The sequence below is a fragment of the Mugil cephalus genome, chromosome 19, assembly GCF_022458985.1.
Source record: "Mugil cephalus isolate CIBA_MC_2020 chromosome 19, CIBA_Mcephalus_1.1, whole genome shotgun sequence".
In the NCBI taxonomy this organism is placed as follows: Eukaryota; Metazoa; Chordata; class Actinopteri; order Mugiliformes; family Mugilidae; genus Mugil; species Mugil cephalus.
Window position 1 is genome coordinate 2,895,368 of NC_061788.1, and position 23,931 is coordinate 2,919,298.

General features: G+C 40.9%; 2 protein-coding genes across 2 annotated transcripts; one reads left to right on the top strand and one right to left on the bottom strand.

Annotated features, from left to right (window-relative positions):
• Positions 1-813: 813 nt before the first annotated feature.
• lin54 (lin-54 DREAM MuvB core complex component) lies at positions 814-15,496 on the bottom strand. The gene is made up of 14 exons (XM_047570501.1): positions 15,373-15,496; positions 11,437-12,170; positions 9,143-9,254; positions 8,914-9,044; positions 7,700-7,855; positions 6,682-6,883; positions 6,506-6,579; positions 6,219-6,416; positions 6,034-6,125; positions 5,478-5,549; positions 5,036-5,138; positions 3,728-3,865; positions 3,438-3,640; positions 814-1,926 (listed from the first exon to the last, which is right to left on the bottom strand). Exons 2-14 carry the CDS (start codon positions 12,139-12,141, stop codon positions 1,725-1,727), a joined length of 2,388 nt encoding a protein of 795 aa, XP_047426457.1. The 5' UTR covers positions 12,142-12,170; positions 15,373-15,496; the 3' UTR covers positions 814-1,724.
• A 910-nt stretch (positions 15,497-16,406) lies between these two features.
• Positions 16,407-21,834, top strand: cops4 (COP9 constitutive photomorphogenic homolog subunit 4 (Arabidopsis)). The gene is made up of 10 exons (XM_047570602.1): positions 16,407-16,566; positions 16,929-17,008; positions 17,115-17,266; positions 17,358-17,461; positions 17,547-17,700; positions 18,613-18,763; positions 18,857-19,027; positions 20,317-20,432; positions 20,628-20,712; positions 21,404-21,834. Exons 1-10 carry the CDS (start codon positions 16,493-16,495, stop codon positions 21,535-21,537), a joined length of 1,221 nt encoding a protein of 406 aa, XP_047426558.1. The 5' UTR covers positions 16,407-16,492; the 3' UTR covers positions 21,538-21,834.
• The last annotated feature ends 2,097 nt before the right edge of the window (positions 21,835-23,931 follow it).

Consider the following 23,931-nt stretch of genomic DNA (forward strand, 5'->3'; position numbering starts at 1 on the left):
GATAATTTTGTGTTTTTTTTTTTAATGTACAATTTACTTACCTAATTACTGAACAGGAATCCCACGTGTAGAGCCACAGTTACTGAACGAAACCGCGTTTAAAAATGACGCTCAAGCCAAAGTAAGTGGTCTGGCTGGTAACTTAACCATACAAGTCGGACTTAATTAACTAATAATTTTAGTACAAGGCGTTTAAATTTGTTCTTATACTAAGTTAAGCGTTATATTTCTACGACCAACACATGCGAAGTATCACTACACTTCCACTAACATGTATTTTTTCTTCTTCGTCTTCTTCTTCTCGCTCAGTCTCTGTTCGTTAGCGCCCCCTACACTCCTACATACCAAACACCGTTGTTGTCAATGGCGCTAGGGAGTACTACAAGCAATTGATTTATGGGGGAAGACTGAGCATGCGCAGTGACCCGTGTCTCAGTTTCTCTTATTAACTATATTTGACAGAGCTGGAAAACTAAGGTTTAAGAATAGTTTTGCTTTTTCAACATTTTGAACACATTACAAACATAAATAACATTAAAAAAAAACACGTCTAATAAAATGTAGTGCAATTTTGGAAGGATTTTTTTCTGAAAATTAACGAAATACCATTTGATTTTGTCAATGTGCCAGTGACAAGAAGCCAAATGAGGAAAATATGTTGCCTTTAAGTGCCACAATGCATGCACACACACAATCATAACTTAAATATGGCTGTAAATGTTAACACTCTCCACTTGCCGTCATTAGACGAGCTCTCCTTTACTCATATTAGAAGATGTTTTGAGGAGCTTAACAAGTCATATAGGTCTCAGATAATCTTCAATTCACGTTGTTTTTAATGTACAGTAAGCATGTGACTGTTAAAACACAAATCAGCACCAGGAGAATTGTGCACCTCCGTCAGTGTAGCCATGTTTTCATCTATTCCGAGCAGTGTGTTTGTGTGTGTTCTTGCATAATGCTTCGTATGTGTGTGTATGTGTGTGTGAATTCACCTTACACTTGCATTTAGGATTTCTTTTCTTTTTTTAAAAAAAAAAAAAATCCAAAGACTGCCTCTACTTATCTCCTTGGAAACAATTTAGCCTAGCCTCGGTTAATAATTAACAGTTTGAAGCACTATAAGCCACACGACATTAGCGCCCACGATGATTACGAGTACATGTCGAAATAAATATCAAAAAGATGTTCCGTCTACTGTAAGCACAAATATACTGATTACATAAAAGTCACAAGCATCTCATGAGAAAACCTTAAAATGGGAAAGAACAATTAAAATGGAAGAACCCAAGTAGAGACAGAGAGAGAGAGAAAGAGAGAGAGAGCAGATCTGATCGGGGCCGTTGAGGGGGAAATAATATTGTGAAAGAATATTTTAATTTTCTGTTCAGTCAGAGGTTTGAAGGCAGTTCGCTCTCCGTCCACGTGTCCGTCTCTTAGAGGAGGTGAAGAGCACAAACAACTGCTCTGTGTTTATTAGTCCAGCTGGCCTCAGCTAGCTTAAGGCGAGGAGGAGGAGGAGGAGGAGGAGGAGGAGGAGGAGGGGTGGGGTCCGTCTGCCTTTGGTCCATCATCCTGTTTTTCCAGGAAAGACAGAAACCCCAGGGCTCCGAGACAGAGTGCAAAGTAATCCATGCCTCTCGGTTCGCAGGTGGAGGGAGTGGGTGTAGGTGTAGGTGGGTGTAGGTGGGGGTGTGGGTGGGGGGGGGTCAGGTGAGCTCGTCCTAGCAGTTGATGGAGGCACAGTCTGCTTTGGCTTTGCCCGCGGAGCTGATTATCCTCATGAGACAGTGTCCGAACTCCTCCAGGATGAGCCGCTCGGCCTCGGCCTGAGGCTGGTGAGTCTGTTCTGCCTTCTTGGCCTGTTCCAGGAGACACTCGCACGTCGCCTCCAGCACCTCCTTCGTCACGAACGTATACGGCAGCCTGTTTTTTTTTTTTAACGGGCGGAGGAGGAGGAGGAGGAGGAGGAGGAGGAGGAGGAGGGGAAGAGAAAGGAAACGAGTTAGGACACGTTTACACCATTCACTGTTTATACTGTGGATAAACCCCATCGAGACGTCACCCGTCGGATTCTGAACCTCGAAAATGAAGTGGGCGGAGCCTGTGGACGCCATGTTGGATTTACTCCACGACTCCGGAGAGAGTGTCATTTCCTAATAGTTAAACAATCATTTATTATTTTACTTATTTCTTATATAAGTGTATTTACATATATTTTGTATGACTGTGTCTGTTGTTGTATTATCTCGGCTAATACATTAACGTTTATTGACACAAAGTGTCCGTATCGGATCGATATCGCCGATACCAGCCTGAATTTTACTCAGTATCGGACCAGAAAGGAAAAATCTGTGGTATCGAACATCACTACTCTTTACTCACATGCTTCACAACGGTTGCGCTAGCGAATGACCAGGAACAAAAGCATCTAAGAAAGTCGGTCGCAGAAGGAGACGAGGGTTTGAGGACGACTTATCTGCACAAGAAGTAGTGCGCACATTATGTATGAGATTTTAAAACAGCTGAACTATCATCCATCATGTTTGTTCATGAACAACTCTAGTTTATTATATGACGTCAAGCATAAAGGGGGCTGTATTAACCCTCTGAAAACGCACATACCGCCCCCTAGTGTAGAGGAGGAGCAGGACATGTTCCTGTCAGTGTCTTACAACAACAAAAGTGATATTTTAATTTGTGTAGTTGAGTATTTGTTAGAAAAAAGATTATTTTATTTTATTAGGAGCTTCACAAGTTCCTCCTGTTATACAGCATTTTTTATTTTTATATTATTGTTATTTATGCAGCTTTAGAAACCTATTTAATTACTGTATTCATGTTTAAATGTATTTAAATAGCCATTTTCAATAATACTACTGTATCATATTTTACTTTGACTGAATATTTAGCTCACTTACTTAAAAATACTGGGGTACATATAGATACTATATATATCAGCTCTACATGTGCACAGCGAAAACAGCTTTACTAGAAAGAAGCAAAATATTCTTATATTCAATCAAATCACCCTGTATTAGGAAAAAGAATTTGCCAGTGGGTTAAGCTTTCTTTGCTTGACAAAAATTCTTAAAATAAGCCCAAAATTCTTTTCTCTGAACCAAATATAAGATGTATTTCTTTGATACGAGGATTTTATTGAAATCTTTCTTGAAATTCCCTTTTTGCAGTGTGACCAGTTCATTTAAAATCCATCTTCCTCATGTGAAGAGAATTTAAGAGAATCTCACGAGACAAGACTTTATGAGAGTTACAGCTCATTTGCAAGACGCTTTTCAATGGAAACATTTATTATTGTAGTGATTTATTATTATGAATTTTCAGAAATATCGCTTTAATTTAGCAAAAAGCTGTAATGGAAACACAGCTAGTGTTCAGTTATAGAGTTTCCTGTAGATGAATTAACGGATTATTACCTCCCGCCTCCACTGGAAATAACCGGCGCCGTCCTCATGAGCAGGTCCGAGATCTGAGACGACAGTTTGGTCTTTGCTGCCGTCTGCTGCTGGACTCTCACTTCCGCCGCGTCGGCCAAATGCATCAACGTCTTCCTCTCCGGGCTCTCCTCAAAGTTTTTACAGCCGATGCACTTACAGATGGACGAGCACATGATCTTCGCCTTTTAAAAGGAGGAAAAAATAAATAAAACTATGAACGACAAGCGAAAGGAACGGTGGGTGAGGTGAGAGGAAGGAAAAGCACCGACCTCGTAGCACTCGCAGTAGTTCTTCAGGCAGCCCGACCGTTTGCAGTTGCAGCCTTTGCTGTGGCGACGGTCCGACTCGCCCTCTTTGCCTTTACCGATTTTAGGTTTGAAGGCTTCTGGATTTCGGTCCAGACACGTCTGGGGAAAAACAAAGGGATTCACAGGCTCAGATTCAATAACAAGAACTCCAGGGGCGGCTATTGATACTGGGTACAACAATGCTAATGGTGCTAATGCTAATGGTAGTAACCAGACCGAAAACCAACTCAGATTTGGGTTTTTCACACCAGCAGATTTTTACAAATATCTGTCAAAGTAATTAGCATTAGAAGAAACAACTGGAATCCAGACACAGGAACCTGGTGTTGTGGTTCACATTTAGTGTCAGATAATATTAATTTATGCTGTATTTATTGATGAAGTCAAACCTTAAGTTACTTCCTAAGTAAATAAAACAACAAAGTGAATATTTGTGATCACTCCTCATCATCCTTTTAACGCTACGGTATTTTATGGTTAACGTTACTTCTCAGTAAAGCTCTCAGCATTAGCATCTTTTATTTAGCTACATTTATCAGAACTGAAATGAGCTAAAACTGAAACTGAGTCTAATCCACTTTTCCAGATCCATACTAGTTCATATGGATCATTGTTGAGTCCATTTGTCCTTAATTTGATCTGATAATCCACATTTTTTCTGGTCTCTCTGTATTTACCGACACATTTCACCATGTTTTTGCCGCTCAGGGGGCGTGGCTAAGCTAATTCATACCTTCTATTATCTTAGACCCGTTGAATCGAATGGGGTTTGATAAAAAATGCAACAACAAACACCAATATCTTCAAAAAAAAAACTTGCTTACGGATATAGACTTGAAAAGATCCTGGTTATTTCCCCACAAATATTGTATTTCTTAACTTCTAAACTGCTAAACGAAGAGTTCCTTTACAAAATTATCTGATATTGACTCATCTTTCTCATTTTGTAATCCGGTTTTTACTCATCACGTTTTTTTTTGTTTTTTGAACGTCCTATATCCAATGGATAAATCTTCACTCCCTTAGTGTTATCCACCATTTCAATTCGTTATCTTTTTATTTAACTTTTATACAAGACGGCGCCTTAGAATTCATAATAAACTGTATAATACTGTACACTAACAAAAGATCCTAAAATCAGCCCCGAACTTTACACACTTTGTTTTGGAACTTGGTCTCTTTGGTCCCTATAAGTTACCTCCTGTACTTATACTGTAATATTAGTACAGACGGTAACAGAATATAACAGAATATAATTAAAGGTCTCACCTTTATAGCTTTGAGTCGCTCTGTTTCGTGCTCCAGGTTGTTGAAGCAGTTATTGCAGTTGCAGTTGTTGCAGAACTCTCCGTTAGCGAAGCAGTCGCAGTATCTGGAGGAAACCGACACACAGCTCCTTAGTAGTAGTAATACACACATATATATATCCCCTCATCTTCTCTTTATTAATAAATAAACTCTCTTATATTTGGAGCAGGTTCCACAGCCTCAGAACCTCGTTGTCGATAAAGGTTCTACACTGATCAGCCATAACATTATGACCACTCTCCCTTCTGGTGTCTGGTCTGGTCTCTGTGGGGGCTACATGTCTAAGTAACATCCACATGACTGAAAACCAGGTCCAAAAGTTTCCCAGTAGAAACACTCATTACTATAAATGAAGAAGGTTTAAATGTTCTTTACTCTTTCTCCTGTAGTTTGTGACACTTACAGCTTGAGACACTGTGACTTGGTGCAGTTACACGGTTTTCTTGGCCTCGATGTCGATTCAGCTGTTGACAAACTGAGAAGAAAGAATTTTTTAGGACAATATAAATTCATCAAACTGAAAGGATTTTATTTTATTATTATTATTAATAATAATAATAATAATAATAATATATTATAATAATAATATATATATATTCAGATCATAGACCAGAGGAGTTCACACTGGAACCAGGGTTCAGTTATTAGACCTTCTGCTCTCTACACACAATATACAACAGAGACAATGTCCTCCTCCCTCTTCTTCTCCTTTTCCTCCTCATCTCTTCTTTTCCTTCTCATCTTCCTCCTTCCTTTTTTTCTCCATATACTCCTGCTCGTCCTTCTCCTCTCTCCTCTTTTCCACCCTTTGCTCTTCTTCTGCTCTCCTCCTCCTCCTCCTCCTCCTCTCCCCCCTCTTCTTCTCCTTCTCGTCTTCCTCCATCATCATCTCCTCTCTCTCCTCCTAAACCAGCTACCTCCCCTCCTCTCCCCCCTCTCCCTTGCTCCCCCCTCCTCACCCGTTGAGAGGGAGTCTGGCCTGAGTCTGGATGCCGGTGGATGGAGAGAAACCAGAGCTGCTGGCGAGAGTCACAAAAGGCGACTGTTGGATCTAAAAGAAGAAGGAATAAAGGATGGAGGATAAATAAATGAAACAGAGCTCTCCCCCCTCCTCCTCCCCCTCCCCCCTCCCTCCTCCACGGACCTGTGTGACGTATTGTGCTGGTACGACGGCGTAGCCCACGTTGCCTCCTCCGGGCGCTGGTGCCAGGACGGTGCCCGGGGGCAGGTTGGTGAAGTTGGGCTGGATCTGGGGCAGAGGAGTCGCCGGCATGATGAGGCGCTGCTGGGTCTGGGGGGTGGTCACCACCTGAGCTGCTGACGTCAGGGGTTTGGGCGCCACCTGCAGGGGGGGGGGGAGGAAAGAAACACGAATGAAATGCAGCCCGACGCCGGAGTTCAGGTGTGAGCGAACAGGACGGGGGGTTTTACCTGTTTGATGGTCTGCGCCTGGACGATTGGGACGGACATCCGGACGGCGCCGGCCCCCACCACCATGGGCTTAGCTGCAGGACAGCAGGACTCATGAGTACACACACAGAAGCTTTTTGTTTCTCGGCAGGGGAGGAGGAGGAGGAGGAGGTGGAGTGTGTGAGGGGGGGGGTCACCTGTTTGTATGGAGCTGGTGCTGGGCCCGCTGGGCTGCCCCGTGCTGCTGGCCGTGGTCGCCGTGACCAGGCGGACGTAGTGGAACCGGCTTCCCGGGACCTGGATCTGCTGCACGTTGGGCTGCGTGGCCAGAGGGATGATGGTCTTGAACTGGGAACCGCCGACTCCCCCCACGGCCACGGACTGACCGGGTTTAATGTTCTGGAGACGACAAGCAGGAGGCGGAGCTTTAACTTTTAGAATACACGGTCACATTTAGGACTTTTTTAAGACCATGATGGATATAATTTAAGACCCATTTCACATCCAAACTGGAGGAAACATAAAATCTGACTTTATTCAACCACCAATGGGGAAATTCTCGTTGTTAACAGCATCATAAACAGAGCAGATATTGGTGGACTAAAGAATAAAAATGTTAGAATATCAAAAAATATATAAAAACCCAAGTAAAGATGTATGGATGCTTATAAATATAAATGTTCACACATGCAGATACAGATGCAGACAGGTCAGAAACAGCAGGTACATAAAAGAAATACATGAATAACTTGTAAAAAGTATGAATTTATTCATAGTTCTTTCATTGAAAAACAACATGTTTAACCCGACTTAAAAACAAAGCCTCTCTGTCGTGAACTAACATTTGTTCAGAACTCAGCGTTACCTGATTTAGCCTTTAAACGTGTAATAAATAACTAGCGCTGCTTTATGGTGCTGCTTTATAAAACATTCAGCCCGTTTCAACCTTTTAACGGTGATGGATGAACACGGAGACTGAGGAGAAGGTAAACACAGCTCCATGACTGATGAGGTGATTGGGCTACAAAGCATTTTACTGCTCATTTAAGATATTTAAAGGAAGTAGACGCTGGGATATTTAAGTGAGGACCTTTTACATATTAATAACATTTAAAGTTATTATTTCAACACAGCACATCCGATTTGAGTTGGCCAGACTCTCTCTCTAATATTAGGAAGGTGGTCATAATGTTATGGCTGATGGGTGACCCGTACCTGGGCTGAGGTCTGGGTGGCGACCACCTTGACCGGAGACGCAGACGTGGACTGTTGGACCGTGAGGATCTGTTGGCCGAGGGCCACGTTGACGGGCAGCGCTACAGATTTCTGGGACGCGTTGGAGGTCGGAGACGCCACCGACACCACGGTCACCTGGAACGAGACAAACGAGACGGATGGAGCATGTGTTTCTGTCCTCTGATCCGCCACAACATTAAAACTAGGGCTAAATGCCTCAAACAATCAATCAGACTTCGATTTTGAGATTTCTTTGCTATTTTGCCTCATTATTGACGTGTTTTAAAGGATTTGAGTAGATTTTGTTTTGGTTCATACTAGTTTCCAATAAAAATACACATGATTTTACAGTGTAAAACTTTAAAATGACTTTTTCTGCTGCTCTGAGCCAGAAATCTCCACTTCAGTATCACGTACACAAAGCAAACTTTACACATTTTATTCCTAACTACATCCTCCAGGTATTTACAGAGGAGATTATTCATACATCATTCAGAGCCTGATTTATAGAACGTTTTACTGCTAAAAATATGGGAAAACATTATTTTTTGGGACTATTTATTGAGTAAATCTGAAAATACCTTGAAATCTTGTATGTTAACAAAATGAAACAAGAATTTTCAGCCGTTATTCACATTTCTGTTTTGGAAATGTATGCAAATTAGTGCATATTTAAGTAGATAACTCCTCATTTGCATATTTAAATATGAATTCACATTTTTTTTTATCATATTTATTTAAGTAATCAACTGGGGACGTTTCATGCTGACATATATGAGTTAAAAGTTTTACCTTTTTCACCTGTAGCGTCTCACATTAATGTGGTTAATTTTGAGATGTTTAGATTTTACTTTTACTTTATGAATGAGTTTCTGATATTTTCACATCTTTTTCTTCTAGTTTCTCATCTTTCACGTGTCTTTGCTTCTTTCTTCTTGGATCTACTTTACAGGTGAACTAACTTAACGCTTTTTTATTTCTTTTTCAACAGATTATTTGGTTTTAAACGAAGAATTTCAAACCTAGACTCAACGACGCTTTATTCACTGGGAGTTATTTGCAATTCACTACATGTTATAAGACGGTAAAAACCTTCCAGGAGGAAGTGACGTTACCGTGATGATCTCAGCTCCTCCCTGGGGTCATAATGTTATGGCTGATGAGTAGAGTGGCGTGCAGGGAGCAGACGTTACCTTGCTGGGGGTCTTGAGTGGTGATATTGCGATCTTTTTCCCGGGGAGGCTCTGTAGCGTAGTGTTGTGTGTCTCCGTGATGGTGATGGTTCTCTGAGGCATCACTGGTGAACTCTGGGTCAGGACGCGTCCTGTTCAAAGACGCCACGACATCACAGTGAGTCATTCATTTAACCGCTACGCGTCCTCGTCGTCAAGTGATGCTCAGATAAACAGTGATGAGCCAAACCTGCGATCACAGGAGCGACCGACGTCTGAGGACTCAGACCTTTGCTGTTGACGGTTTTGGTGATGATGAACTTGATCGGTGCAGCCGACGACACGGGCGTTTTCTTCGGGATCTGGAGAAACATTCAGGGAAAAGTTTTTAAGCAGACGTCCACCACAAACACCACAAACACCACAGTATCAGTACCGATATCAGGACATTATGACATCATCAGGATATCATGACTTAACGGCCTGTTTTTATCAGGTTTAATCCTTCTCCTACATGAGACCTGCACGACCTGCAGTGAATGCTGCGTTCAAGTGGCATCAGTATAATCAGAAAAACAACCTTCTGACAGGAAAAGATGCATTACTGCCTCATGTCGGAAAACAACTCGTCAGCTCTGTCATAATTTTGGTCGTAGGCGACTGATACCGACGTCTTATCTTCAGTATTTTACTCATAAATCAGAGGAACGTGAACATAAAAACGTCGGGGAAACGACTCGCACACCGGGGAAGGGGAATTTCCGTCACCACGTGAATGCATCACAATATGCATACGTTTGTAAACAAAACATACAAGATGGCGGCAGTAGTGTGGGAGTTTTTTTTAAAAAGCTTCTGAGGAAGACAGTTCACTGGCTGAGTGTAATAAATGTTTAAAGAAAATAATACGGGAGGAAGAAACAGCATGTTTGATTCTAACTTGTGTCAGTGCATTATTTATTTTTTATTTTTTTTAGAACTTATGGAATACACTTTTTAGGCCTTCATTATTTTGTGATGTTCATTTGAAATATCAAATAGTTTAGTTTGATCTTGATATTTTGGCAAATGTTTGCTTGCTAATAGTTTTTCACCTGAAAAAAATAAACATCTTCATTTAAAGAGTTTGTTCATTAGTCTTTCTTGTCTCCAGGTATGTTATCGGTTATCGGTATCAGCCTTTGGAAGCAGAAAGGTATCGGTTATCGGTATCGGCTTCAAAGAAAAGTTATCGTGCGTCTGTGGTTCATTCCCTCAATAATTTCTCTTGTGTAGCGAGAATCCAGTGTTTTCCAATTGTAACGTCTTGTTTATTTAGCAGGTTTTTAACACGATGTCAAACAGATTTGTTTTCATAAACGCAAGTAAAGCCTCTTTCACGCTGAGCGGTTCCATGTTAAAGAGTCGACTGATTTTGCCTCCCAGACTGTGACAAATTGAAGTCAAGAAAGAAATAGGGACTGATGGCAGAGTGAAAGCACAACAAAGGTGGGTCAACCTGTTTTTTCCGATGTGAAAGTGGTAGAATATAATCTGCTTCTTTTCTTCCATCTGTGCAGCATTTGGACACATGTGCATCAAACTACTTCTTCTTGATGAAGAAAGTTCATCAGGTTGAACAAAACTGTTCAAAAAAAGCCATGAAGTCAGTCAAGTCTCTGAAGGTTTTCAGTCATCCAGGTCATTGTATATCCAAAAAAAATAAATAAAACTGAAAGAAGAACTCCTGGACTCTATGTGTTTCTAGAGGACTTTTCTTCAGTTCTTCAGCAGCTCCGTTTCTGTCACAGTTTTTTTTTAGCGTTAAATAAAAGCATTATTTCTGAAATTTCAATTCTTTGTACGTGTTTCCATCGATATCCCATAATTCTCTTAAATTTGAGGAAGATGGATCATCTCTGGTGACGTAAAAAAAACCCTTTAAATCAACACATCTGAAAAACCCACCTCATGAGAGTGTGAAAATGTTTCAGTGATATTTGAGAGTTTTTTTCGTAATGTGGTGATTTCATGATTATATATAAAAAAAAATATCCAATCAACCATCGAGATCTTGAGAAAACAGGAAATGAACTCGTTATCACAGGAAAACTGAAAAAAAATAATATGAGGCTGCGTAGAAACCATCTTTTAATATGTGCTAGTCGTTCTTTTTTGCACACATCACCAATCTGTATTTTAAAAGTAATGGATGCAAATCAACTCCTTTTCTGACCTTCTTAAAACATTAGAGCAAAGTCAGCGAAGCTACATGTACAACACATGTTGCTCTCATGCTGCCGGGCGCTAGAAGCTACATGTGTCGTGAGCTGCTGCTACAGAAGATTTAAAGGTTTGACAACCAGCTGTTCTCCAGCATCAGCCAACAGCTGAGCACTTCAAGTTTACTTCGTTTAAAGGTCACTAAGAACACGTCCACGGATGGAAAACATGGATGAAGGTCTTTTTTTTTTAACAGCTCTGTCGACTACATTAGTAATTAAATGAATTAATTGATAAATGATGTTTATATATATCAACATTCATCTGTTCAGTCCGTTTTACCTGCACTGTCTTGAGCTGCTGCGTCTGTATCGTGGTCACCTGACCCCCCGCGTTCCCCGTCATCGGCTTCAGCTCCGACCTCCCGCCAATAGTCACCACTTTAAACTGTGGCGTGGGAGATTTGGGGTCTCCTGAAGTCTGTGGGACGCCGGGCTTTCCGGCTGTGTGCGGTAACTGGAGCACGATAGGCTGCCCCGACTTCCCTATCGCCGTGACCAAGAGTTTCTGTCCGTCCTGCTTGATGACCTGGGCCGGAGCGCCTGCAGCGGACTTCGCCGCCTCCGTGGCTTGAGATGACGCCACCTTGTTGAGGATGATCTGGTGGTTCGCGGCGGAGATGGTGAACGGAGCCGTGAGCTTCTGGAGGCCGCTCGTCGTGACGCTGGTCCCCGTGAGGCTATCCGTGGTTTTGGTCGTGGCCGTGGACGTGGCCATGACGGGTTTGAGGGTGAGACGGGGCGACGACGCCGACGACGCGCTGGAGGCCGAGACGGGGAGGTTGATGCTGAGCGTGGAGTCTGTGGCCGTGGAGGCGCTCAGAGCCGCCGACGAAGCGGGCGTGTCCGTTTCCATCGGGACCGACGTGTCGTCGGCGGCCTCCGGCTGGACCGGAGCCGGCTGGGAGTGGGAGACGTCCTCTATGGCCTCGGTGTCCATGATCTCATCAGGAAGGAGGCTGTTGAGCTCCGGTGAGACTACGTCCATGTTTGCACAGTCTCAGCTCTCTGTTGATCCTGAAAGAACAACGCAATTATTTTTCACGGTCGACATAAAACGAGTCAAACATAGGGCTGGGTGGTTTTTTGTTATGATATGAAACGTCCCCCGGCTAAAGATGTCCCCAATTTTATTTTTTTATGAATGAGAAAAAAACGTTGCACACATACTACAGTTATTACGGTAGTTATTGCGGTCGCGCTGCTAGTGACATCACAGACATAGCAATCTAAATATGTTTAAATATGAATAAATATGTCAAAATAAATTAAACCGTAATTGTCCCCATTTCTTCATCTCATCTTGATAACATTTAATTTTTTGTTTTTGTCTCCGAGCTGTAAATTTCCACATCGGTAGGAAGTGCTAACAGCGCTAACACGGGGTCATGCTAACCTGTTTTTACTACTCGTGTGGGATTATTCTACAATATTCACTCATCATCACAGTAAAATAGTCCATCCTTAGTCAATCTACTGCATGAAATCCTCTCAACCAGTAGCAAATGTTGTGAAAAGAACAAAAAAACGTAATAAAGTCCCAGTCAAACATCTACACTCAGACTCAGACTTAGACTTTAATGATCCACAAGGGAAATTGCTTGGTCATTGCAGCTTTAGTGGGAGAGGAGCTGAATCAGTCGGTTGGAGAATGAGCTCCTCTGCCGCTCTAGTGTTTGGTGCAGTGGATGGGACGGATTGTCCATAATGAAGAGCAGTTTATCCAGTGTCCTCCTGTCCCTCACAGAGACTCCAACTCCCAACCAATCACTTCATCCAACTGATGTCTTGTTTTCGCTGGTACAAGCCACAGTAAAATACAGGGCACTCACTACAACAGACTGGTACAAAGACTCAACTCAGGTATGAGTCATAGGTATACAATACAATAGATTATTGCGATATGACAGTGATAACTTATTGGACAAATTGAGTCAAAAAACAATATTAATCCAGATGATCCATTTCCGATTTAAAACACTTTTACAGAAAAAGTGGTGGTGGAGGTGTGGAAGTCGTTCACCGTCGGCCCAAAATATGACTTTTTCTTTTAAAATCGATAACAAGACATTCAAAAATCGATATTGTATCGGAAGAAAAAGTATCGCGATATATTGCGATATCACTCCTAATTTTAACTTAGCTCCACTTTCTATATTAAAAGTAAATATTGTTTATGATTATAATTTAACGTAAATACTGTTTATACTTTTACACTTTCATATTGTTGTTATTTGGTATTATCATATAATAGCATATGTTGTTGGAATGACAATAAAGTTTCCTCGAATCCTTGTTTGTCTAACCTACCTAACAATAACATGGGGGCGGGGCTTAACAAATGGCAGACGGCTTCTGATTGGTGGACAGTAAAGCAAACAAATTAAAGTATCATAAACCTATTTAGAAGCATGAACTTACTGCACTAAATCCCCAATAGTCATTCAGGCCCAATTAAGGTACATTTTAGTGCAGTAAACGAGACGTAAATTAAAAAAAACTAATAACTTGACAGGAAGAGGCTTTGTAGGGAATGTAAACAAACAATTAAAGCTAGCGAGGAAGCTAAGTTTTTAGCAAAAAAAAGAGTGAGTTTATCTGTGAATGAGTAAACAATAGAGAGGTGTGATGGATTAAGTCAGGCCTCACAGATCATTTAAAGCTTTTTATCTTTGTCCTGCTGCTCTGTGCTCAACATTAATCCACCGAAACGCACATATCAACTCCACCACACAAACAGAAAGAGACACACAGCGAGAACTGACCCGAGTGTTTTCCGGTCCCCATGATCAAAACAAGAGCAGCACAAACTTAACCAAACTGCTGGAGTCCATGTAAAAAAAAAAAAAAAAAAAACATCCAGAGAAGTGATCCCGGATGCGGCAAAGTGTGAAAAGAAGGCGACGGGGCTGCGTTACTATTTCAGGCCGGGGTTGGATTTCGAAAGATCCGCCATTTTTACATCGTCATCAGCTCGACTAGCTTCTAGCTTAGCCCCGGCTAACTCTCAGCTACGCCAAAAAAAAAATAAAAATAAATAAATAAATAAAAAGAGGGGAAATGCACGTATTATAGTGTTGCACGCACTGTTGCGGACAAAGCACGATACTGCCCGCAAAACAAAGCGCAAGCCACGCGATAATACTTGTTGTTATCCGAGAACTACCGGCAACTTCCCGAACTCTTTTAGCGCAGTCCCGACAACGTAAACAACGCTAGCTTTCAATAATTCCTCCTCCTGTCACTTGGGAGCGTTTCTCTTTAGGATTATAACCTTTTAAACCCGACAATGTTGTCACTGCAGCTGCATTAACACATCTCCTACTTATAAACATGCGCTTCTGAGGCTAAAATTATCTCAGACTTAACATTTATAAATGACAATTTTTTTTCGTTTAACATAAGACAAACGCTATTTTTTGACCCAGACGTGTCAAGATCCGAATATTTAAAAGAGAGAAAAAGAACATAACATAAACATAAACTCTGCTGCAGAGTTGTGTGTTGTAATTTTTGACAGCACATAAACACTTATCGCTTGTTAGCTTTTACTAGTAACTTAAGTTTTATTCTAGCAGGGTTTCTGCAAGTTTTAAGAAATGTAAATCAAGACTTTTTAACACTACTACGTGTTAAATTTAACACCTACACGATGCACGAAAAAAATAAGGGAACAAATCACAGACAAGGGATTAACTTTTCAGAATAACAACCTGTATTGTCATTCAACCATCAACTCATCACTAATGAGGAACAGAAACATAATAGGCCAGATGGGGGCCACACTGCAAATGAAGACCCCACTAAATGTAATTTAACAGCTACAATGCAAAATACGCTCGTATTTAAGACTTTTTGAAGGCCTTGAATTGGGGCTAATCAGATTTTAGACTTTTTATGACTTTTTAAGACTCCGCGGAAACCCTGTGTAGGATATGTAATTCAACTGTGCATTGTGAACACTTTAATCTATATTAGGTAATAGTGTGATATAATGAGTTCCTGGGAGTGTGCTTGCTCTCCTCTGGGTCTACTCTTTCCCATCTATGAGCCCAGCGGCCAGGACAACTGCACTAGCAAACTTGCTGAGCCTGCTAACCCCGAGCTAGCTAGCACAACATTATATCTCCACACTGAACACGTCCCCGGGTGTGCGGCTTTCCTCCTGGATGCGGCGTTAGCGAAGGGACGGGACGGACCGACGCGCCGTCGTGCTTACCTGAGATTCACGGGCCGGGCAGCGTTTCCAGATTAAACGAGGAAAGGAAAAAGCGATTGTTCAAAATACCGCGCCGAGCGCCATTCCTCCCTGACATCTCACAGGCCGGCCACGCCCTCCGCGCACTACGTCACCGTGACGCAACCCTTAAAGGCGCAGCGCGCCCTTTCTTGGACGTCACCTGAACGCAATGGTTAAATCTTCACATCACAAAATATAAGACATTGTTTATTTATACCACGTATGGGAAAAAAATAACAAATATAGAGGAAAATAGGCATATAAGGACAGGAAGGAAAGGGAATTTAAATTGCAATAAAATTAGTAATATGATTTAATTGCTAAACGTATAAAATGTAGACAGTGAGGTAGGTTGTGCACAAAAAGCAGATTACTGTGCAACAGAATCTCTATAAAATACATAAAAACGTATTGTTAATTTAATTTAATTTAATTTAATTTAATTTAATTTAATTTAATTTACAATATCAATAAAACTTATAATGGGCTTGCTATAAATTGTTTTGTTCTTGTTTTCTGAAAACGTTCAAATATTACTTTTTTATTTATGCTATTAGGCTAACGATATGGTAAATTCGTTCATTTTGATCTTCTCTATAAAGAATTACAGATTTTGATCAATTTTACAAAAGTACAAAAGTTTTCTCATGCCCTACAGTAACACTCTACAGTCGAAATTTTAGACAGTGCCACCAAGTACAACCTCCAACACACTTTATCTTGGATGTAACAGTCCTGTTTACATCCCCCTTAGATATCTTTTGATTTTTACAACCACACTTTATTCCAGTTTTCAGGGAAATTTTCCAAAAACTAGGTTTAGATTTTTACAACAACACAAACTTCTCATATTTATGAATGCATTAACACAAAAACTACATACAAAAGCAAGTAAATAAAATAAATAAATTAAAAAAAACTAGGAGAAAGAAGAAGAAGAAGAAGAAGAAACCCTTTCCCTTGTGCGCACTCCCGCGGCTGTATGAACGCGCCTCCGTGGCTGTATGAACGCGCCTCTCGCGCCCCCTCCTGGCCGGGGGAGGAACCCGGTTTTGTTGACACTCTGACACTTAGCTTAGCTCCGACAGACACAGGCGACATGGCGGCCGAAGTGAGGCAGGAGCTCGCACAGCTTATGAATTCCACCGGATCCCATAAAGATCTCGCTGCCAAGTAAGTGATGCTAGTTACTAAAAAGGAAACATTAGCTCATCAGCGTTTCATCAGCAGTTCGCGACGAGAACTGCAACTGTTAGCTGTGATGCTGCAAGCTAAGCTAACGTTAGCCACCTAGCTTCATTAGCCTTACATCCAGCTAAGCTGGGATACACGTTAACAGCCTCGAATGTTTTTAATGTTAATATTTCGCTTTATTATTATATTATGTAGCATTTTATTTCACCTAAGAAGCAGATATGTTACGTTTACCAATATATTTTTAATCATGTTGGCTAACGAGGAGTAATCCTAAACTTTAGCCACACGCAGCTTTTTAAAAGAGTTAAAATGACACTAACTTGTAAAATCCCATGCAGGTATCGACAAATCTTGGAGAAGGCCATTCAGTTTACAGATGCAGATCAGCTGGAGTCATTGAAAGCCTTTGTAGAAGCAAGTATGCTCTGGATACCTTCTTTTTTCATATATCATCCACATTTCTTGGGAGTATTTGGGTGTAAGTGAGGATATCTTACTGTCATTCTCTCCGTGTGCTTTTACAGTGGTTAATGAAAATGTCAGCCTCGTCATCTCCAGACAGCTGCTCACCGATTTCTGCACACATCTGCCCAGCCTGCCGGACGCCACGGCCAAAGCAGTGTACCACTTCACGCTGGAAAAGATCCAGCCGAGGGTCATCTCCTTCGAGGAGCAGGTGATCGCCCGCACCGTCTCCCATAACCCTTCATCTGTTCTGATTTTATTTATCCCTGCGTAACCGAATAATGCTCATCGCTCGTCCTCAGGTAGCCTCGATCCGACAGCACTTAGCAACCATTTATGAAAAGGAGGGAGACTGGAGAAATGCTGCCCAGGTTTTAGTCGGCATTCCCCTGGAAACAGGACAGAAGTATGTAAACTACCTACAGATCTCGTTATATATATATATTATACATCGTCTCATCTTTAAATACCTGCTTGTTTCCCCCCTTTAGGCAGTATAATGTTGACTATAAGCTGGATACGTATCTGAAAATTGCCCGACTCTACCTAGAAGACGACGACCCGGTGCAGGCCGAGGCTTATATCAACAGAGCCTCGCTGCTTCAGAACGAGTCGTCCAATGAGCAGCTGCAGATACACTATAAGGTACGCGAGGTCGCCTACAACAAAAATGACTGATTGTCTCTAAAACAACAACAATTTGTGCATTTGTTCTATATTTAAAGCACCAGGCAGCTTTAATTGTCAAACCATTTATTGATGTAGTTGCAGTGGCAAAGCAGTAGTGGGTTGATTCTCAAGAAGTTAAGGCACAGGTGTCAAACATACAGACCACGGTGGCACAAGTGGCACATCAGAGAGTCTGATCTGGCCCACAGTGACAATTTGCATACTGCACTGTGCGAAAATTGCACAGAAGACGACTATTTTAGTCAGAGAAGTGGAGAGAACACAACACTGAGACTAAGCAGCAGGCAGCAATGAGCCCAAGTTGCATTTATTTTTCTTAGGAAATTTCATTTTTGTTTAAAGGATAGTTTATTAAATGTTTGTTCTTCTTTGCGCTAAAACAAATGACCTAGATTTTAGAGTTGTCATTACTTATTTATAAGTTATTATCGTACTGGTCTGGCCCGTTTGAGATCACAAACTAAATATGTGGCCCTCGAACTAAAATCAGTTAGAGGAGAGTTAGAGGAAGGAAGAGGAGATGCTGCGTCTACATTGCCGTGGTCGGCCCTTGGCGAGAAGAAGCTTTCTGCGGTTGTGTGCGAGCAGGTGGTTTCCAGAACTCGATGTGCTCTGCGGTTGCTCCGTTCTCATCAACTCTGAATGACAGCGGCTTTATTGTTGTTTTTCTTGGAAGAGCCATCTGCTCGGGGCTTTGGTTCTGAGCTTAACATTCGCAGCGTTTCTGCACTGCTTCCTGATTTCAGGCTGAGGGTGGAATAACAGAGTGCGCTGGCTTTAAATTTCAAAAACAACACAATTATATAACTTTGTCGGCCCTCGAAACTTTGCAATGCAGTGTCTGTATTTGTGTGTTTTCCTTCTCAGGTGTGCTACGCCAGAGTCCTCGATTTCAGAAGGAAATTCATTGAAGCTGCGCAAAGATACAACGAGCTCTCATATAAGTCAATTGTCCATGAAAGTGAACGTCTGGAGGCGCTTAAACACGCCCTGAACTGCACGATATTAGCATCAGCAGGTACGACCAGGATTTAGTGTGTTTGGTTTCACGTTGTCAGACGTAATCTAAACGAACGGAGTTAATTTTTGCATGTTTGTCCGTCTCTTTCAGGGCAGCAGCGCTCTCGTATGTTGGCCACTCTCTTTAAGGACGAGCGCTGTCAGCAGCTGGCCGCCTACGGGATTCTGGAGAAGATGTACCTGGACCGAATCATCAGAGGGAACCAGCTGCAGGAGTTTGCCGCCATGCTGATGCCCCACCAGAAAGCAACCACAGCCGACGGTACGTCAGCATATTGGGGTTTAAAAGTACAGAGCCCCTAAGGCGACATGGGGGGGAAATGATCATGGTCACGAGAGAGTTTCTCATGCGTGAGCTGCCTCTCGCATGTGCAGGAGATGAAAAATGTATTCGCGTCAAAGTCTCAAAGTCTGGACAGATGTTAGGGAGCACAGTGTAAGTGTTTATCGGCAAAGGTGGAGCTGCTTTAAATGCTGACATTTCTTCCCCGGGATAAATAGTATCAAAAATATATGTTGTATTATCCATTATAATTTCCAGCCGATATAAATATCCATTATAAAAGTAACTAAAACTGTCAAAAGTGTAAATTGTCCTCTGATGCGGAATGGAGTGACGAGATAATATCCTTTTTTTTTCTCATGTCCCCTTAGAGGCTCTGTATAAGAGCCTGAACTCAGATTCCCCAGGTTGAACTTTAATGCAAAGTCTGGACGAGACCTTAGACCTGCACGTGAAGCATCTGATATAAATGTAAATTTGCAGGTTTCTTGTGTCTGATGGAAAGAATAACTTGTATGAAAGACACTTGAGTATATTTGACCGAACCTTTAATATCATACAAGATCACATTTGAAGAATCAAATCAGACTAAAGGCTCATTTAGGGTACTGCGTGACATCTACTTCCTGCTTTACTTTCAGCAATGGAGACTGAAACATTTGCCGTAAATTTGCCAGGGACAAGTCACACAAATGTTTTTTTTAACCCTTCAGAACCGATGAACCACCAGCGATGTGTTAAAGCTTGTGGTTTTTGAGTTATCGCAACTCACCAGTGGATAAAACTCATCCACGGGCGGATGTTTAGGTCTTAAAGGGTTAATGTTAACATTGGATTTTTCTAATGTAAAATATTTGCCATGGTTCAATACACAGCAATCAATATACAAAGTTACCACACACAATATACCAAAGACAAACAGCCTTTACTCCACACAATTCATTTAAATTTCAGCTCCAAAAACCAAAACAATCAATTTGAAAATTGCGGAGATGGAGAAGCAGCCGGAAATACTAAAGAGTAAACACGCTACTACCAAGTGGACCAATCATGGCTCTGGTGGTCTGGGTCTTCTGGGTTACAGCGTTAGGGTCTGTCGCTCTACAGCGTCAAATTGGCCCCGAATCCTGAATCACTTATAGGACAACATCCAGTAGTGACATCATCATTAGCTCGGTCTATCCAAGTTCTCCAAGGTGAAGTGACATGGTTAGTCCTGGATACGGTGGTAAAGTTTAAGTGAGCTAACTCTCTGTCCTCTGGTGCAGGGTCGAGCATCCTGGACAGAGCTGTGATTGAACACAACCTCCTGTCCGCTAGTAAACTCTACAACAACATCACGTTTGAAGAACTGGGAGCGCTGCTGGAAATCCCCCCGGCAAAGGTGAGGCACGGGCATGCTAATAGCTAGCATGCTAACACCAGTACGTTTACTAGTTTGTATCTGCACATATAGACATAGATAATTAGAGTTTCAGACTTTGTTTATGTTATGCTCTGAGTTAGTAAGCTAAGTTAGCTGCATTTGAACTATGTAATATGCCTGTTTTTACCTAGATTTCTGCTTTTTTGCCTTTAGGCTGAGAAGATAGCTTCCCAGATGATCACTGAAGGACGCATGAATGGCTTCATCGACCAGATAGATGGCATCGTACACTTTGAAAGTGAGTCGGCCAGGCTTGTGTGTTTTTATTCCACATATTTAGGGAAAACAAAAGCTCGTTTTATAATTTTAAATGGACTTTTACTCTCAATCGATATCAATATCAACACATAGGGAGTCACTCGGGTTTGATGCTTAAAGCATTAAACTAAACTAAAGGAGCTTTGTCTGCACCATGGCCCAGTGAACTAGTGGTTTTCTTAGTACTTTATAAAAGGTCCAAGAGGCGTTAGTGCAAAGTTTGCATGACTGATTGAATGTATTTTAAGCAAAAGAAAATATAAAATAGCCAAATTCTCGAGACATTTTGGAGTTTTCAGTACTGATTTCCAGATTTTTTATTTTTTTTTTTTTGCTTCCTGATCCTGAGTCCTAATCTGATCTTAAATGTCCTAAACTTCCTCCCTCGTCAAAAGTTAAAGTAGTGTGTTCTGGTCCTCCAACGCTGCCATAGACTCACTGTAAATCTGTAGTTTTCTGCCTCTTTTCGTGCATGTCTTCCTTTTGGTTTCCTTTGCATCTACTTAAATATCTGAGGCAGAATATTGATTTCTTCAGAAAGATGGGAGATGTAATGTGTGTCTGTGGCCAGTAGAGGGCAACCTCTTCACTGAGAATGATGAGAGGTCAGAGTAAGAAATAAAAAACACAACTTCTAATCTTTTACTTGGTCCTCTGTTTGTTTCTTTCAGCCCGTGAGCCCCTTCCTACCTGGGACAAACAGATCCAGTCTCTATGTTTCCAAGTCAACAACCTCCTAGAAAAGATCCGAACGGCGGCTCCAGAGTGGGCGGCGCAGGCTATGGAAGCCCAGATGACCCAGTGAAGCACCTCCACCTCCTCTAAACCTCCTCTAAACCGCCCCATCCACCCGTTTTCTTTTTTTCTTTCGGCTAAATGTTTCACACCGTTTTTATTTCTCGGCTCAGCGCTTCTCTCAGCGTATCTATCGATCACACGTTACTGGGTGGAGTTGTTCAGATGTGTTTGACCTGTGATGAAGAAGAAGATACGTACTCGGTTGTTAATTTCACGACACTGCTACGTCTGTACAGCTGGGGTCATGTAAAAAAAAAAAAAAGAAAAAACTCATAAAGGAGAAATAAATTCAAAGCTGAATGTGTTCAGGTTGGTTATTTTTGTTCATTGTTCGTCCGGTAGCGATTAAAAATAAATGTCAATAAAATTTAAATTGATTTCTAATTGATTTTTTTATACTTAAGTGTTTATTAGGTTTACCTTTGAAGAAAGGTACTTGACTGAGGACAAATCCAGAGCTTTTTTCCTTTTAAATGTCCTTTTAAAATTATTAAGTATTAAAATTACCACCTTCACCACTACAGTGTATATTACTATTACATAATATGATTTGGCTTGTGTCTGTATTGTGGATTAAATTCCTGACTAATTAGTTGTGAGTTTTCCAATTTATAAAAATTCTAAACATTTTTTTAACAAATTATAAAAAAAAAAGACGTAGCTACTGCTGCTACTCATTCACATCCAAAACTTTAGTAACAATAAAAAAAACTATAACAAAAAATAATATCTTAAGTCCTTCATTGGTTTTTTTATGCAAAAGGGAATAAACAACTAAATGTTAAATGAACCATGACAATCAAATAAATCATGCTTTACGTAGGAACTGAATTATAACGTATCACAAAATGTTAATCCTTCTTTTCACCGCTGTTGTTGCTAACATGTTAGCATGCTAACACATGTGAAATAAGGTGGAGACATTTTATTGTTTACTTAACCCCAGCAAGTAAATGTCAACGAGGTTAACATTTAACTTAAAATATCCCTGTATGTAGACTGGCAGAGCAATTAGCTTAGCATAGCATAGCATAGCATAGCGTAGCGTAGGGTGCAGCATTTGTCAGTAAGATAAGATAACATTCATGAGTCTGACCGATAAAGATGGTTCATACATGGTGGGTACTTGTTTTGCTTTCATTCTTTTTCCAGTTAGCTTTCTCTGCAACATCTCCATTTAGCCTCCAGACGATATTTAGTAAAATGTTATGTAATTTAAAGGATAAAGATATTGTTGTTTAATGTTATAATGTTTAACCTCCTGGGAACCGAGCTTTTATTTGCTATGCATTTTTAATTCATCCAAGGTAACTGATGTATAAAAACAAATCATCATCTTTGAACAGGAAGTAGTAGTTTTTGGACACTGGGATTATTTCATTATTTATATTATAAAGAAGTCACATGACAAAATATAAAACAGTTTATTTTAATACCTGAACATGGCCGAGCAAAGACAAAACAATGAAGTCCCAATGTCCTCAAACGAGTACTTGCTAATTAGCAACTTTGTTGCTCGTTGCTATTCGTAAAATTTGTTAAATTTGTGATTCATATCAAACTACAAACATTAATAAGCACAAATAAATAAGACTGAAGCGTCCACTGATGAGGACAATGGGTTTAAACGAAGCAGGGTAAGCTGCAGTTTAACTTAAAACCTCATGTCCCCATATGAGGATGTGGGGTCTAAGGAGGTGAAATAGTAGTTGAGCTTGGACCTGGATCCAAATGAATATTTAAAAGGGGCCCAGAGAAGAAGAAGAGCTTCATCTCTGCACATGCTCAGTAACGTCTCAGCTAGACGCCACAGTTTAATGAAGGAATAACTTAAAATAACTTAATAAGAAACAAAAAAATAGTGTGTACGAGCCCTTTTCTCAAATGTTACTATAAATATATATTCTAATTATAAATGCCAGTCCCTTGTAAAGCTATAAAACTTCAGACGGTTGTAAGAATAAAACAGCTGGGAGTTTTCAATTGCTTTATGAGAGTCTTATCGGACAGATTTTTTTGATATTCCGGGAACTTACTATCCACCTTCACCACTGTAGCCGACCCATTAGAGAAACATATCTTTAAATCGAGCTAAATGCTAGCTGAGTTAGCTTTATGTAATTAAATAAAAGCACAGTTGAGGCTGATGGGAATTGTTACTTTACAAAGGTTCATGCTCGCTGGCGTTTGTTGACAGACATGTGCCGTGAAATTATTTGGCAGACGTTTATATGATTTTCATTGTAATTTCTTTATCTGTGAAAGACTCTATATTGATAAGGTTTATTATTATTATTGTCATAATATGTGCCATAAATTCATGACGGTCTGATAACAAACCCTGATTATGTGGTTCTCACATGTTCGTGTCAGTGTGTGGAGATAAATCAGTAACAAAAGT